Source organism: Amia ocellicauda, chromosome 1, assembly GCF_036373705.1.
Source record: "Amia ocellicauda isolate fAmiCal2 chromosome 1, fAmiCal2.hap1, whole genome shotgun sequence".
Taxonomy (NCBI): Eukaryota; Metazoa; Chordata; class Actinopteri; order Amiiformes; family Amiidae; genus Amia; species Amia ocellicauda.
In genome coordinates this window covers 38,124,233-38,142,259 of record NC_089850.1, presented here as the reverse complement: position 1 = coordinate 38,142,259, position 18,027 = coordinate 38,124,233, and the positions used below count along the sequence as shown (strand labels likewise).

Here is an 18,027-nt window from a genome sequence, read left to right as displayed (position 1 = left end):
TATTTTAAATACCAAAATGCTAAGTGCTGCATTACTGCTAATAGATTTCACCAGGGGATTATGTTTGACATATGAGTACTGAGACATTCCCAAGGAAAGACATTTTTGAACAGCATCCATTACAAACTGTTACATCGTATTGCACTATATGTATTTAATCTGGGGGAATATTATTAGAGACCAGAAACAACCCAAGACAGGAGTTGCCTTTTGTTCCATCTAAAGCTCTCAAGTTACTTTATGTATCTGATTGCTTACCTGGGTCTTATACACTTGATGATTAAACCTGTAAGAAATATTATTTCTTGTCAAATTATCAAGTGGTGATACTTAATTCTGACACAAATGTCAGAAGGCACTGCTGGCCCTGGGTGATGGTGTGATATTTCTGATGTAGGCTACTATTTACAACCTGTAATTGTGTCCTGTTTCCAAGCATCAGGTGCTAATTAATCCTGTCAACTAATAGTCTAAGTATATCTTTCATTTTCTCTGTCAAACCAAACTGCAGCTTCCCCTCCTCCTATCCATCCCAGCTGAAGGCAATCATTTCCCTCACGTCCAAAATTACAGAATGGTGCTCACAATTATACCATTGATTAATCATGGCTGCTAGAGTTACACAACCACAGAAATGTGTGATCAATGTACGACACACAGTGTGCAATTTAACATTCAAGTAATAGCATCTATTACATCGATTCCAATTTAATGTTTTGTGAACTGCTTCAAAGGAATAGACTAATGATATTGTTTGTTTTTAATAATAGAAAACGGGAACAGAAGTAGTTTTATTCAGCTTGGAATGTTTAGTAGTCACATTTTGCTGGTTCCTTGTGTTTTTATGAATTTTATACTTCACCTGTCAACATGCATGCATACTTTTTTGTAAATTGGGTTACAATATTGATATATTGCTACATATTAACGTGGCAATAATTAATATTATTATCTACAGCATGGGTTTTCAAACTGGTCCTGGAGTACCCCCTGCCCTGCTGGTTTTATTTCCAGCCTAGGTCTTAATTACTTTGTTTTAATGATTGGTATATTGCTTTGTTAGGTCAATTAAGGATTCAATTAAGTAATTAAGACCTCAGTTGGAACAAAAACCAGCAGGGCAGGGGGTACTCCAGGACCGGTTTGAAAACCACTGATCTACAGTAAAGACTTTACAGTGTTTAAGGCACTTTACAGATCTAAAATAGGGCTGTAATTACAAAAAAAAACTATGACTAACGACAGCACTAAATTCTAAGCTCTGTTTTCAGAGGGTGTTTTTAGGATCAATGCCAAGAACTTTGTAATCTCAATGAACAACATGCCAGTTGTTTATTATAAATGGTCTATCACAGGCATCAGGTTCCTGGGGATATGACTTGTTCAGAGCTGTCTAGGCAACCCTTTTTCCCACTCATTCTCTCTCTCTCGCCCATTCTTATTTTCCCACCTGCGTGACAAATACGACTGCAGTCACCCATCCTCGTCTTAAGCAATTTCACGCCATTAAAGTTACCATATATAGGGCCTGGGTTCATCTGTAGTGCATTGTTGAATAAAACATAATGGTGAGCTCCCCAAACTTATTTCAGTATATCACTGGATGAAACCTAACAGCATATGACAGACTTCTTTCAAGGGGATTTTACAGCATTTTAGAATAATTTGACTGACACTGGCAGGGTAAATTCACATATTAGACATAGGGCTGCTTCCCAACACATTTTTAAAATGTGTGTTTTAGTAAAAGCATTACCTTTTAGGTTAAGACATATATCAGAATTTTATGAGTGTTTCAACCATTAGGATTAGTCGCCCTCTGCTGGTAAGATGTATAATTTTTCAGAGCCACTTTTTCTGTTAATATATTGGATGGAATGGACATTCGAAAACAATTGCTCTCATTGAAGGAGATTCAAATTTATATTTATTCAATAATACTTATCTTTTATCCAATAATAAGTGAGTTGGAAATGCAGAATGACATATTATATGATAGTGCTATATTATATCTTTGCTATATTACATTCTCTATTTGTATTTTTTAACATAAACCCAGATATGTAACCCACAGCCTGAATATTTGTCTCTGTGTATACAATATAGTATATTGTGTATATATATATATATATATATATATACAGTGCATCCGGAAAGTATTCACAGCGCTTCACTTTTTCCACATTTTGTTATGTTACAGCCCTATTCCAAAATTGATAAAATTCATTATTTTCCTCAAAATTCTACAAACAGTACCCCATAATGACAAGAAGTTTGTTTGAAATCTTTGCAAATGTATTAACCCTCCTGTTATCCTCAAATTTACTAACATCTTTTATCCTTGGGGTTAAACCTCCAGAATATGATTTTTACCCAAGTTTATGTGTCAGGTACTTTATGCTTCTTTGTTGTCTACCTAAATAGCCCCTTTAAATAAACATAAATAACCCCCCAACCCCCCCCCCCCCCCCCCTCTCAATACATCCAGAATACCTATTGTGTGGCTATGGACAAACATGCAAATCACCATAACATCTGACTGATTGACCTAAAATTGGAAAGAAAGATATTTTTGGTGTTTTAATGGCTTTATATTATTTCTAAGTACAGATTTTTGTAATGTATAATATTTGGAAAGAAGAACAATTTAGTAACATGTATTATGTTCCGGGTGATGCATAGCTAGACACATTCTCCTCTGTCACTTTCACTGTCATAGAACTGTGACAAAACCTGATTGACAGAAAACCTTAGAGGTAATTTTCAATTGAGAGAGAGCATAAAGAGAGAGCCCACCAAGCACCAAGAGAAATGGTTTAGAAGGCTGCTGTGCAAGTTTCTTGTTTGCTCCTCCCCTGTGTTGGGGGAACTATCAATGTCCTTGTGGGAATTATGTTTTCCCCTCCTCCATAACGTGTGAACTATCAGTGGTTCTCACAATACTACAGGTATGGCTATGTTAGGTTAGGTTAGGGCCCTAAAGCAAAGGGAAGTTTTTTGAAGATTATAAAATTGCATGTTATAGTGGCCTCAATATCATCCAAAACAACCAAAACAAATGTGTGTAAGATATTTCTTTTATGTTTTATACCGCTAAAACAGCCTGGGGTCAAATTGACCCCAAAGAACACTGATGCTACAAAATGTGTACAGGACACTGAAAACATATCATCACGTTAATTTTATGTTTACCCAGTTGTCGCCATTAAATTAGGAAAAGTCATGAAATATGAAGCAAACAAAATGATGCTAATCATGTATTTAGAGACATTAAACATTGAATGGAGTCAAATTGACCCCAAAGATAATAGGAGGGTTAAAAATAAAAAACAAAAAAAGCACATAAGTATTCACAGCCTTTTCCATGACACTCAAAATTGAGCTCAGGTACATCCTGTTTCCACTGATCATCCTTGAGATGTTTCTACAACTTGATTGGAGTCCACCTGTGGTAAATTCAGTTGATTGGACATGATTTGGAAACGCACACACCTTTCTATATAAGATCCCACAGTGAACAGTGCATGTCAGAGCACAAACCAAGCCATGAAGTTCAAGGAATTGTATGTAGACTGCCGAGAGAGGATTGTATTGAGGCACAGATCTGGGGAAGGCTACAGAAAAAAAAATCTGCAGCATTGAAGGTCCCAGTGAGCACAGTGGCCTCCTTAGTCAGGGAGGTGACCAAGAACCTGATGGTCACACTGACAGAGCTCCAGTGTGTCCCTGTGGAGAGCGAACCTTCCAGAAGAACAACCGTCTCTGCAGCACTCCACCAATTAGGCCTGTATGAGTGGCCAGATGGAAGCCACTCCTCAGTAAAAGGCACATGACAGCCCACCTGGGGTTTGCCAAAAGGCACCTGAAGGACTTTCAGACCATGAGAAACAAAGATTGAACTCTTTAGCCAGAATGGCACGCGTCATGTCTGGAGGAAACCAGGCACCGCTCATCACCTGGCCAATACCATCCCTACAGTGAAGCATGGTGGTGGCAGCATCATGCTGTGGGAATGTTTTTCAGCGGCAGGAACTGGGAGACTATTCGGGATCGAGGGAAAGATGAATGCAGCAATGTACAGAGACATCCTTGATGAAAACCTTCGCCCCAGTCGGAGGTCCAGAGCGCTCTGGAGCAGGTTCATCTTCCAACAGGACAATGACCCTAAGCACCCAGCCAAGATAACAAAGGAGTGGCTACAGGACAACTCTGTGAATGTCCTTGAGTGGCCCAGCCAGAGTCCAGACTTGAACCCGATTGAACATCTCTGGAGAGATCTGAAAATGGCTGTGCACCGATGCTCCCCATCCAACCTGATGGAGCTTGAGGTCCTGCAAAGAAGAATGGGAGAAACTGCCCAACGATAGGTGTGCCAAGCTTGTAGCATCATACTCAAAAAGACTTGAGGCTGTAATTGGTGCCAAAGGTGCTTCAACAAAGTATTGAGCAAAGGCTGTGAATACTTATGTGCATGTGCTTTTTTTTTTTTTTTTATTAATACATTTTGCACAGATTTCAAGCAAACTTCCCTCACGTTGTCATTATGGGGTATTGTTTGTAGAATTTTGAGGAAAATAATGAATTTAATCCATTTTGGAATAAGGCTGTAACATAACAACAAAATGTGGAAAAAGTGAAGCGCTGTGAATACTTTCTGGATGCACCGTGTGTGTGTGCGTGTACTAAAGTTATAAAAGTATTACTTAATATAGGTATGGGTTCATGTTTTATATTCACTATGTATGGACATCATGAAGGCCATCAATCACTCTTATTTGAGAACCTATCGTATTCTGGTCTGTGAATTAAACTGACATAGAGGAATTATCTTCACCTTTCAAAAAGAAATATTCTCTTGAAGTCAAAATTAACATTTTTGCGACTAATGCGTCTTTAACTATTGTGTTATCCATCAGGCTATTGAAGGAACTATAGCTTAAGTATGAAGCATTTATAATGTTTCATGTGTAAGAATGCTGCTGATGCATAAATATAATCCCTCATGCACTGGAGAAAAGAATCTGGTTGTTTCAAAGCACTACCTGCGTCAGCCTGCAGGCTCCTTTGAATGAACTCACTGACTAAGGTGGAACTGTATTATCTATACAGTTACTATATATGTAACTATATGCCAATTTTGATGTTCAAAACAATGTAGATCATAAACTGCAATCATACATACCACAGACATTCCAATCTTTTTTTCCTGACTACATTTCAGCAGAGAACAATACAAGACTCTAATACAAAATATTTAGTGTGCTGTGTATTAGGAGATTTTTTTCAAAGCTGATATTAGCAAGCTCCACTACAGAACAAACTGAATATCCTACAACAGCACACTTTAAACAAACCCATTTGGTTTTAAAGGAAATGATGCTCATGCAAATGCTGCCATCTTTTGCTTTTGTCATTCTACTTTTTTTATTCTTCCACCACAGTCTGAAGATAAAAGCCTGGCCTACAGAAGAGTACTCCCACTGGATAGGATACATTGAAAAGTATTGGCTAGCATTCCATTTCCACACAATTCTCCTTGGTGACACACTTAAAGCCTAGAAACCTCGCTGATTACAGCTCCAGTTATCAAGATGGATGTTCTGCCCACAGTGCCTTAAGTGATTTGAATACACAATATGCCTTGATCCTCCATATCAAGAACTAGACACCAGGAAAGCAGGGTTTACAATCTGTCAATCTGCTTTCATCTGCTTTAGGTTTGTCCTTATTACCCGTGCATATTGCCAGCTAAATTAATTCAAATGCACATATTTTAAAGTGATCGAAAAGTACAGAGAAACACAAAATTGATCTCTAACAACTAAATATTAAATGTATTAACACCGAGTATTATTCAGTTCTGAATTTAAACTTTTTTTTGACTGTACACATACTTTTTTAGTCCTGTATGCTTTAAAATGAGTTTATATAGTTAGGTCTCCCTTGTGATTCCTGTCACAATATTTGTCGGAGTGTGTGTGTGCATGATTTAAACAAATTAGTGTCTCTCTCTCTCAAACAATACACCTTAGGCACAGTAATGCCACAACATATACAAATATTTATTCTTCAGATGACCTGTTATAGAAAAATCTGTGTATTCTCCATTACATGCAAAAATATATTTTTCATCACTTTCAGATCTATAAACATTATTTATATCTATAAGTAACCTGAAATTATTTAATATGGTGATGAAACTGAACAACTGCTTTCTCTTGCTCGTGTGTTTCTATGGAGCCCCTTCGAAGTCTTCGTATCTCATTGATTGCATCAACGCCCATGATTTTCTTCTCCTTCACCAGGTAGCAGGCGAGCATGGTCCCTGTCCTTCCATGCCCATGAAAGCAGTGCACAGCAACTCCCTAAAACAGTAAGATGTTGGTCTTAATTAATGTATATGAGGCAGAAGTTGTATTACTGATGAATGTTACAACAGAAAACCTACTGTGTAAGATTAAGACACCATAGCCCCATGGCTCACAACAGGGGTCTGCATGAACTCCCTAGAGACCAGCCTTTTGAACCTCCCAGCTGCCCTGATCAATTACTTTAGATCTTCAATGTGAATAAAAACACTGGACTGTCTCAAACAGAACACCAGGCTTTTATATACAATGTAAAACAATTAAATTAAGGATCAGACATTGAATGGCAAACCTACAGTGCTGGGGGTTAAGGACAACCAGAACTCAGTGAAAGTTATCCAGTCTCTTGAGCAAAGCAACTGTGCTGAACACTATACACTATACGTTTAAGAATGGGATGATTATGCATTTATTATTTGCTTTGACCTATGTGCTTGGTCAGTATCTTGTTTGCCAGAAACTACTCACTCAAATGATCACCATGCTACTACATGCTGTGCACAATACATTGGGATTTACTTTCAAACAACAGCATGTAAGACTGCATTACTGATTACAACATCTTCCTAAATCTCCCTGTCATCAGGTTATTATATTTTCCTAACAAGTCTGACTCACTCAGCTGCCTATGAAGGGAGTACACTGTTGAGAAATGTGCAGAACGTCAGACGAAACTTCACAGACAACTTTGGGTCCCCTGTGTGATGAGAATAAGTGTGTGTATACAAGTATGAGAAGAGATGCTCTAAGAAGGTATTACACCTATAAGATGTGGTAGAAAAGCAATCTCATTTGGTGTACTGTGCTTATCTATCACTTTCTATCGTTTTCCTTTCTGCCCAATTGTCACTAATAGTTTGAGCATTAGGGAAATAAGCAATTAATCTACTGACTGTACATACTTCCCCCTTGGAGTTGGCCGCTTCGACAATGGAGAGGAACCGGTTGATCTGATCCAAGGTGGGTGGACAGAAGTCGTCTATTTTTATGTGATGCAGTGTCAGTCCGGGACATGTATCATGATAAGGAGGCTTTCTTTCACAGAGGGTCACCAGGTGCCGTATGCCATTGTCCAGCAAGAACTGATAGTGCGCAGGCATCCGGGGCATGGCCATACCAGCCAGCTTTTTTGGTTCCACCCAGGAGAAGTTAGATGGGCATGCAGAAGCCATTACTGCAGTACAATAAGCTGTATAGTCAACAGTGGAAGAATGAACACACAGCATTGGGACAGGTTGCTTTATGTAAAACACTTTCAGGATAAAACAACAATACAGCACTTGACATAACCCTTAATGTAGGCACATGCTATCATACAAATATTTAATACTAAATTCCCCAATAGGAGTTACTATGTAAACCAGTTGGCTCTAGATTTGACTGGATTCGTTTTTTGTTTAGAGGAAAAGACAGACATGATTAATTTTAAAATGCTTTCAATGTTACTGACTTGAAAAACTTGATGAACTAAGTTTAGAATCAATGATAATTTAAAGACTCTTTAAAATAACTATCAAATTACATTTCACTGTTATACAGAAAGACAAACAGTACAATAAGAAACAGATGTAAACCCACACTAAACACACACACACACACACACAAAACAAAGCGAAAGTAATCAAACCAAACAGGCACACAAGGGTGTGCACTTATTGAAATGAAACTGGAAGCTTATGGAAGGGGTTACCATACATACTATTAAGAAACATACTTTTATCTCTGTAGTATTATTAAGCTAAAAGCTCGCTGTGGAAATTACATTGGATATGTTTCCCTTTTAACAAATTAACACAGAACATACAGTCAGTATGCTTTGTTGCAGTGGGTATTTATTTTTGTAACAAAACTTTCCGAGCAAAACACATGATCGGTTACAATCGGACTTTTCCGTAGCTAGTTATCATCGATAATATCGTGTTTTTTTTATTTAAATAGATACAACGATGGTACCAGTGCATAGAGAAATCCTTCGAAATAATTAAGCAGAAACCAGGTCTCATTGTGTAAAACTAAAATAATAACAAATGTAGACCTACCCGTTATATTTCAAAACTATCCATTACAATTTAACACACTGCGATATTTAAATATGACAAAATAATATTATGAAACAAACCTTCGAACCGGAACTTGCAGCGCGTCTGCTCCGCCACTTACAGCAGCAAAACACGCCGAACTGAACTGCCTTGATTGACACTCAAGCGGACCAATCACGAAAAGGGGACAAACAAACCGACCAATAGCGGATTGCCTGCGATCTGACAGTGCCTTACAAACAGCCTCCAACATGAATGCACGACAGTTCGAAGTATTTATTTAATTCTTTTGTATTCTTTTTCTGTCTGTAGATTTGCTTTAGATGAACACACAGTAGTGTAACGATGTACCTGTCCTATGTTGTTAGAGTATGTTGTATACGAAATCTTAATATAACCAGATAAATAATGTTCATTAATTAAGCTGTATAATTGTACTGGAAAATATACACAAATTCATCAATTACATATATGCGCATATATATATATATACACACACACACCAATATATTCCCAGATTTCCGTCATAATTTTCAATGTCAGGATGGCCGAGCGGTCTAAGGCGCTGCGTTCAGGTCGCAGTCTCCCCTGGAGGCGTGGGTTCGAATCCCACTTCTGACAACTCTTTTGTCACTTCCACCTCAAGTGTAATTAAGACGCGCAGAAGAAAATATTAACCACATTTCCTTCTTACACATCCTATAACCCCCTCATAAATTTTTTGACATTTAAATAAATAAAAACAGTCACACACCTGATAACCAGAAAAAACTCAGAGCTTTATTAATGTAACATTTGAATTCTGTTGAACTCCATGGCAAAGATTGAAAGCTGCGAATCTAGTAATTTGACAAGGCTAAAATTACCAGTGTATGGATTTATTATACAACCCTAAAGTAACATTAAACTATTTTTAAAGAAATTAATCTGGATACATCTTACATACAGATCCGGCTTAGGTGCATTACTTTATTCTAAGATGAGTTTGTAAAATTAAAACTGGTTACCTATAACCCATCTTATTGGGACACTGTACACAACTTGTAAACAAGTTGCAATGAAACCACAGTGACAGGAATATGCCCAAAACCTCAATTCTAATTATTTTATATTCCACATATACTCAAGAATTCCTCAAATGAACCTTTGTTGGAGAACAGCAAATTATGTAATTAAATAAAGATGAAGTATTAAACAAATTAAGTATCGTTTTACAATGAAAAAAAAACAGCACTAGCAGTACTTTAGAATACTTATTTGCATTTAACAGCTTTCCAATTTGCAGAAAAAAAAATTGCTAGCACATTTGTTTTTTCTTCTTCAATTAATGAAAACAAAATGGAAATCTTGAAAACTATATTGCACAACACTATTAAGCTAATGAAAACAAGTAATCAAGTCTACCTCTATCACATGGTGAGCTATACACAGAAGGACAAACAAAAAAAGTATTTTTTCAAAGAAAAATGTAGCACACCCATATTAAGTCCTAATAACTACACAAAATACATTTTAAATTGTGAATTAACAAATAAGTACAAATATAAATGTACAAAATGTGGTAGTTTGATAGATGCCCCATAGTTGAAATTGATGGCAATCAATTCTTGTTAAAGGGCTCCTAATAATATTCTTTCTAACTATGATATTCTTAAATGAGTCAGTTATTGTCACACAGTGTTCAAAGACTTGTTTTCAAAGTCCGTCTCCACAGCAGCCACTACTTCCACATTTTTTATTCTTTAAATATGTAACTCCAAAATGCAACAAAGCAAACATGAAACGTCATTTTAATGCCAATAAAGACATTTTGTGATTTTGAGATCTTGGGTGTAAAGTTTGGGTCATCCGTGGTCCTTTTTATTTCTAAAACACTGATTGTGTTATAAATAGCGAATGTGCGCAGGACATTTAATCTACACTACAAAATTCTTATGCAAAGGTAGAACAGCTGAAACATAAGTAGCAGGATTACACTTTCAGGTGCATACAAATCTTCTTGTACTTCTTGTTTTTCAAGAGTCTACACCCTTTATTCTGCAAAAGAATTTCAAAGTGTATTTAACAATTGAGGCCTTTAAATTAAAGCAACACACGATATAGGCAAAATAAAAACAAATCTGCAGTATGTTTTTAACAATTTCATCACTTTGATCTTGAGCCCATGTACACAAAGTCTTTAATTTAATTACATCAATACACTAATTATCTGCTTACATGTACTAATTAATTCCTAATTGGACTGTTTTGTACTGCAACATTTTGAACTGTTGATGATTTAAATTCAGTGTAATGTTATGGTGCTTGTTTATCCCCCATTTCACACACTATTTTTGAGGAAGTCAGATCCAATCCAATCAACCCTTCAATACTTAGGCTATACGGCCCAGTCACTCATACACTGAAAGACATTTTTTGCCATTTAATTTACTGCGTTGAAAACCTAAAAGACTCCCATTTTGAAACATGATCCCCAGCCCCAATGATAAAAAAGCACTTACCTTTTACAAACTGTCTACATCTGCACACCTGCATGCAAATAAAAAAGGTTAATATATTAATACATTTTACACCTACTATATTTAGGCCTTTGTTTCAGGAAAACTATTCGATTGTAATGTAAACTCACAGTGATGAGAATGTTACCAGTGAAATAAAAATGCTACTTCAAAGGAAGACAATTCTCTTGTGCACTCTCCCTATTGGAGTCACAGACATATTGGCTTCCCTTTGTTGACATTTCACCATATGTGGAGTACTATCCTTTGGAGCTAATCGATATTTCACAATTCAAATTTTGAAATATAACGATACAAATGTGTAGATTTTTCCAAATTGTGCTAAACAGAATACGATACGTATATATTGTGAACTACAAGCTGTTTACATTTAAAATAAATTATAGAAAGTAATAAAAGTAAGGAAAGCATACAATTGAAAGAAAACAAATTGCATTGTTTTTATGGTAAACTGAACAAAACATATTGACATAACTGAGCTAACAGCTTTATACAATTAATTTTGAATGAACATAAGGATTCGTGAAAGAAATACTTACACCTCTGTGTCAAGGGCATCACTTCAGTAAGCTCCTTCCTCCTGGCTGCTGGACTCTGGAGATGCTCTGCATTGGAAGTGGTTTCATTCCTCACATTTCCTTGTGAAATGCAAACACTTCCTTCTTGAAGATGAAGACTGGGCTGCTCACTAACATCAGTCATACTGTGGTCCACTAGTTTAGGAAATCGGCTGCTATTAGTGCCTTGACTCATGTTTGTTTTCTTCATGGCATTCTCAGGTACTATTCCAGCTGCACTGAGCGAAGTATCCAGAAAAGAGACGAGACTTTTCTCTTGCTGTAACCCGAGTCCAAGCATACAGTCGACATAAACAGCATGTCCGGAATCCACTAAATCCTTAGCAATGTTCACATCATTTGCCAAAATGTCCACTTCCCAAAAGGAATCAAACACATACTGTCTAAAATAGATCAACAGATTTCTCTGAGAGATGCATTCTTGGAAAAATATAGCAGCTTCATCTGTCCACTGTTCTCCTTTGGCTGGCTTAACTCCCCTAAGCACACAGGGATAGGTAAGTTTTGGTAGTATTGTAAGCTGTTCTGGAAGACTTTTCAGATGGCTCATGTGTGTCAAAGGTACATATTCATAATGGCCATAATCAACTAGTATGATCAAAACTGATTCACTGTCAACATCAATAATCTCTCCTCTGCACCATTTCTTCTTTGTTTCAGACATGACTAAGCAACATGAGCCAGGAGTTAACAGTGCTTTTGGCAATGCAGCCAAATCTTCTGGAAGGCTCTCAAGTATTGTAGAAACATCATTCATGACAAGAAACAAATCTTCTAGCATAATGTAGAATTCACCAGGATCAGTGACAGCTGCAACAAAGCTGCAGTATGGTCTATCCATCGCGATGGGAAGCAAGAAGATTCTCTGAACAAGACTGAGATCATTCACTGAGTAATCATCTTTGAAAGCAGTGTCAAGTTGGGGAAATGATCTTTCCACCATAACTTTGTCAACAAAAGCTGCTTTGTTGAGCTTCTGGATAAGAGAAACCCCATCAATCGTAATATCCACCATCCAAAATGGAGCAATTTCAGAAGGTGAAACAAACACAAGTTTAATTTCCTGATCCATTAAAGGCTTCATAGCTTCCCTGAAAGATTCACAGGTAGTGCTGGAAAAAGTTTCAAGGCCAGTCCACTTGCATGAAACAGCTTGCCTGGGAAAAGACTGAAGATCATAAGTGAGCTCTTTAATGCTGTGGACAGAAATAATTTCTGTGGTACCGTGATCAAAAAAGAAAACACAAACTTCGTCCTTGTCAATACACACATTTTGGACATCTGCTCTGTACCACTTGTTATGTTTCTTAGACTGTGCCAGGCATTCAAGTCCTTCCTTTAGGTCCATAACTGGCAGAGAAGATGCATTGTATGCATTTTCTACAATGGTAAGACCAAGAACATTAAGCTGTTCTGAGTTTTTGAGCAGACTGATGTAGAGATCTCCATTGCATGAAATAGATAAGACCGTTCCTTTCTCCATCTGCCCAGGCTTAAGATCTTGCACTTGAACTTTTACATTCTGCGGCACCCATTCAGTTTGATTACTTTTGCAATCCTGCAGATTTTTGTAACCTGGTTTGGAGTCATGGGTTTCTGTATTAGTGTTATGATTTGTCACATCTTTTTCATCCTGAGACTGACATTCAAGTCTCTGAGCATCTGTAGAGACTTCCCCTTCAGTACCGTCCACACTACAGCTATGGATTACACTGGATGAAACACCTGCTTGGGCTTCATCAATAACCTCCATTAGTACTGCCCACTGTGATCCAACCTGTTTAACAAATTGAACTGAAAGTCGTTTGTCAGTTACTTCCTCTCTGAAATGGTCATCATCGCAAAAGGTGTGAGGCTCTTCTAGAAAACAGGGAACACTTAGCCTGGGCTGGGAAACACCTGTTTTGGAGAGTCTGCGCATACTTGTCTTTTCTACTGTTGCTACATTGCCATAATCAATGAACTCCACGAGCAGATCACTGCTAGTGCATTTCTTTACAACTGCACGATAGAAAGAACCATCTTCTTCATATTTCACTGCAACAAGGTCATCTGTATTAACCCCTTCATGGATTAAATTATTCCGGTTTTCTTTCAACTTAACTTCATTTAGTTCCTCTGCCATTTTTAGAATAGGTTGCTCATCCTCCTCAAACTGTATGTAGAAGTTGAAAGCAGTGTTTATATGTGAAACAAATCCTGTAACACTGAAGCCAGGCCTTATTTTACTTTGAGGGAGATCAGAAAGTTTTGGCAACAACTTCTTGTGTTCTCTCAAACCTGAAGGTCTATGTCTCCTACTCCGATGATTGTGTGCTTTTGCAGGTTTGTTAGTTTTCCTCAATGATCCCTCCCTTTCTTCTCCTCTCAACTCATGGACAGACATCTCTTTAGGTTTCGCGATCTTGGAGTCATCTACAAGTTCTGTATCCTTATTTAAGGACTTCTCACTCTTAAAATCAGTTTTGTTTGGACTGCGGCCAGCAGGTTTCACACGACTGATCATTTTTGCTTCACTTTTCATATTTGGTTCTTTGATTCCCAGACTTGATTCTCCATCCTGTGCAACAGGCTTTTCATCAAGAGCAAGTTTAGCCTTAGGTCCATGTGAAGCAATCAGTTCTTTAACTTTCTGATTTATTTGTAGATCTCCATCATACAGGTCACAAATAACTGCACCTTCATCATCTCTGGATGTAATTACAGCTTTCAGAGGTTTATTCACTATATGTTGCTTCAGCCATGTGATTACTTCTGCAAGTATTTCTCCTTTTGGGATGTCTGCAAGACTGCACCGCACAGCCTGCATAGGCAAAAACTGTAAATCAGTAGCCTCTGCAGGAATGGGTAGAACATTGCTTTTGTCAACAACATGCATGTTTCCAAAATCTACAAAAAAGATATTGAGATGCAAATGTGATTGAACTGCAAAAGACAACCCCCTGTACCACATGCCATCAACATATTTTGCCAAGCAAAGCTTTGCTTGGCCAACATCCCAGACATGGCCTTGCATTTCACTTTTTGTTCTTGTGATTTTTTCCATCAGACTTTCAAGAACTTCAGTGTTTCTGTCCAACTGAAAATAGAACTCCCACGGACTGCACACATGTGTGACATAGACAAGCTCTTCACCTCCAATTTTCATGTTAAACAAAGAATGAACATAAGAATATGGACGATAAGATGAAATGAGTGGCTTTGTGTTTCCACATTTTCTGGCATGACCTCTCTCTATTAGCAACTGTGAAGCACTGACAAATGGTGTCTGCAAATCTACAACATTGTACAATCCTTTACCCTCTACATACAGTACCGCATATACAATGCACTTGAGCTCTGGGAAATCATCTCGCATAAAGTCTGTCAGCAGTCTGTTTGTCTCATTTGTCCACTCACCAGTAGGTTCAATTAAATTGTAAAGACTACACTTAAATGCTTGTGCCTCAAGGTCAAGGAATTCTGGTTGTATCGCTTGAACATTTTGCACCCTCTCTGTCACTGTAAAGCCAAAGTCAACAAGAAAAACACTGACTACACTACCAACTTTTCTGCAAATGCTTCCTCTGTACCACTTGCCATCTTTTGAGAACTTGACAACACAGGCCCCGTCATTTGGCTGGAATGGATCTTTATGTGTTTCATAATAATCTTGAAGCTTTTTCAGCAAATCATTCAGGTCACAGGATTTGTTCTGCAGCTGGCACCAGAACTCGAATGGAGAAAAAACAGAAGGGCATCGCACTTTCAATATACTTCCTACCTTGAGGATCACTGGCTTGAACGTTGAGGCTGTAGTACTTTTAAGTTCTTTGGATGGGGTATCTGTTCTTGCACATCCTGCAGGTTCTTCTGTATGCACTCTATTTTGAGTCTCTCGAATTTCTTTCTGATGTTTGGCGTTTCTAAGATTGGGAGGGGTGTGTAATTTCTTCACAACTGGACCACTTGTGGGGACCCTCCTTTTTGACTGTTGGGCACGGTACTCTCTGGCTAAGATTTGGTCATTGTATCTGGGCACGTAGCTCCAGTACTGTGCCATCTTAGCCGTGACCATAAGTGAGACAATACTAATGTTATTTGGTTCTCTTTTCTCATATAATTCAACAATGTATTTATCGTTATTTTTGTGGAGAATCTGTGCCAAGAGAGCTTTATGTAAGACTATATTCTTGAAAAAATCTGTTGAATTGGCGGTCCATACATCTTCCATGGAACTCACATTAGCAAGAGAACAATGAAGAGCAAACGCAGGCTCCTCTGTAAACCTCAACGGCAGAGCTTTAATGCACATGTATGGAACCTTCTCTGTGTTTCCAAAGTCCATGAAAAACACTTCTGCCCCATTTTCAAATACATCTGTTATGACAGCTCTATAATAATGCATATCCTTTTCATACATAGCACAGCAAAGAGAATCAGGTTCAGGATAGTTCATTGTGCCTTCATTTAGCTCCATGCTGTTGCAATAGTTTGTAAGTTTGTCCATCATATCTTCAAACGCATTGTTACGTTCTTCTGTTCTCATCCAGAAATCAGATGGGTTTACAACATGCTCTACAAAACCTACATAGGAAGACTTCTTCATTTCTTTAATGTGGGTAGCATCTTTCGGATTTTCTTTACTTCGGTTACATTGTAAAACATTTCCATTTTCAGTGTCATTTTCCACTTCCCAAACGCCATTTTCTTCTTGAGTGGATTTTTCACATTTTCTGACCATTTCCTGAAAGCCCAGGTCTGCTTTTTCTGTAGTACTAAACAGTGTGACAAAATAAAGATTCTCTTGTGTGCTAAAATGGTCTATATGAATGTCCAAAGTGGCACCTAACAATCCTCTCTTAAATTCACCTAATTGCAATTTTTGTGCCATTTTGTCCTGGTCACTTTGACAAGACAATGCGCAAGGGAAAGCCATAATTGATGGTCCTAGAAAATCTGAAGTTAGTGGAAGAATGTTCTCTACTTTAACAGAGTCACAAAAACCATAATCAACAAACAATACTCTTGCTTGACCATCAGGAACAACCTGTTGCACAAAACCTCTGTGCCACTTTTCATCTTTCCCTTTAACAGAACACAGTACCCCCATGTTACCAGCATGTTTCTCACGAAGTTCTTTGCATTGAGAATCGCACAATTGTGACAGAGTTTCAGTCATTTCCTTAAGATCCTGTTCCATGCTCATTAACTGACAGTAAAATGTACTGGGGTTTACTGCTGCAGTTATTTTAGCTCTTTCTATTCTCCCAACAGACAGTTTGGGACCACAATATGACAATATATTCTGAAAACACTGAAAGCTTGAAGGTTTAGAAGTGAATTCCTGTCCTACTTGCTTTTCAATTAACAAGTCCGGAACAGGTTCACTGTTTTGTTTAAGAGGTACCTCTGTCAACATTTCCACAAGTAGAAGGAATGTGTCCTTATCTACTCCCTTCCCAAATCCCAGTCTGGTGAGATCTGTGTTAATATCAGGAGCTTCCAATACTAGCACTTTGTGTGGCAAGACAGCTTGGATATAGCCTGTGATCTCAGATCCTATTAAAGATGAGAAAAACTTTACTGTCAAGACATCCCACTTTTCTCCCACAGGGAGCATATTGGCAAAAAAGCCACAGGTAATTTTGGGGGGAAGCATAAACAACTTGTCACAAGCAGAAGCCAGATGGCTACTATCAACGGTCAAAACATTTCCGTGATCAATGAGAAAAACGTCATATAAATCACTGTGTTTCTTCTGCACTCTTCCTCTATACCACTGACCAAAGAAAGTGTCTTCTACTAAGCAGAACCCCCCCAGCTCCACAGTCCCTGTAGTTTTCTCTGTGTTTTGTATTTCTACTTGCAGTATATTGTAGTCCAGCTCACATATGGTCAGATATTGACCCTGGAAATGTACCAGGGTATCTCCAGGATTGCAGTCCACGTGTTTGAGCTTTAGGTCCACAGGCCATAAAGCATATGGCACAGGAAGCTTTGCATCCATCTGTGGCCTGCAAAATATAAAATATTAGAAAAGTCAAAAAGTTAAAGAATAATCCTGCATTTTTTCAAAATGCAATTCCTACATGAGAAAAATGCCAATATTCAATTCATGCCAATATCTCTACTTTATTATAGACATGATCTTGCCAATTCAGTACCTGACTTCTCTCAGTTAATAAATATTTAATTAATTTCCCCAAAAACAAACAAATACATAAATGAATAACAAAAACAAAGCCCAGTTAATTGACGCTAGTTGAAATACATCATATATATTAGTTATTAAGTTTTAATGACCCTGGTCTTCTTTTAGCAATAGATAGTAGATAGATAGATAGATAGATATAGTTGACAAAATTACAGGTTTCTCTCCTTATGCAAACTCATGCCCAGTGCACTCATTTAGGTTAGTGTTCACAGAGTTGTTTGATTTGTATTTATTTTGGATTTCTGTGTACCATACCAATGTATTATTCATTTCTGCATGTTTAAAAATTAGTGATGTTTGTTTAGATTTTCCTATACCCAGCAATAC

At 37.6% G+C, this 18,027-nt stretch overlaps 2 protein-coding genes and 1 non-coding gene across 5 annotated transcripts in view; 1 reads left to right on the top strand and 2 right to left on the bottom strand.

The window, feature by feature from the left end:
* Positions 1 to 6,038: 6,038 nt before the first annotated feature.
* On the bottom strand, positions 6,039 to 8,593 carry dusp23b (dual specificity phosphatase 23b). Of its 3 annotated transcripts, none has more exons than XM_066704092.1 (3): positions 8,488 to 8,593; positions 7,271 to 7,557; positions 6,039 to 6,365 (listed from the first exon to the last, which is right to left on the bottom strand). In XM_066704092.1, exons 2-3 carry the CDS (start codon positions 7,538 to 7,540, stop codon positions 6,180 to 6,182), a joined length of 456 nt encoding a protein of 151 aa, XP_066560189.1. In that variant the 5' UTR covers positions 7,541 to 7,557; positions 8,488 to 8,593; the 3' UTR covers positions 6,039 to 6,179. The 3 variants fall into 3 exon arrangements, with proteins under 3 accessions (XP_066560189.1, XP_066560206.1, XP_066560198.1); XM_066704109.1 differs by having other exon boundaries at positions 7,271 to 7,542; positions 8,488 to 8,551; XM_066704101.1 differs by lacking the exon at positions 8,488 to 8,593 and adding an exon at positions 8,408 to 8,479.
* A 352-nt stretch (positions 8,594 to 8,945) lies between these two features.
* Positions 8,946 to 9,028, top strand: trnal-cag (transfer RNA leucine (anticodon CAG)). Its single transcript has one exon. It is a non-coding gene; the product is annotated as a tRNA-Leu (tRNA).
* A 137-nt stretch (positions 9,029 to 9,165) lies between these two features.
* Positions 9,166 to 18,027, bottom strand: part of tdrd15 (tudor domain containing 15) — an 11,411-nt gene continuing 2,549 nt past the window's right edge. The window contains exons 4-6 of the mRNA XM_066704081.1: positions 11,466 to 17,500; positions 10,909 to 10,936; positions 9,166 to 10,444 (exon numbers count right to left, since the gene is read on the bottom strand). Of these exons, the coding sequence (XP_066560178.1) occupies positions 10,923 to 10,936; positions 11,466 to 17,500 (6,049 nt within the window). The 3' untranslated portion in view covers positions 9,166 to 10,444; positions 10,909 to 10,922. The remainder of the gene's footprint in view (positions 10,445 to 10,908; positions 10,937 to 11,465; positions 17,501 to 18,027) is intronic.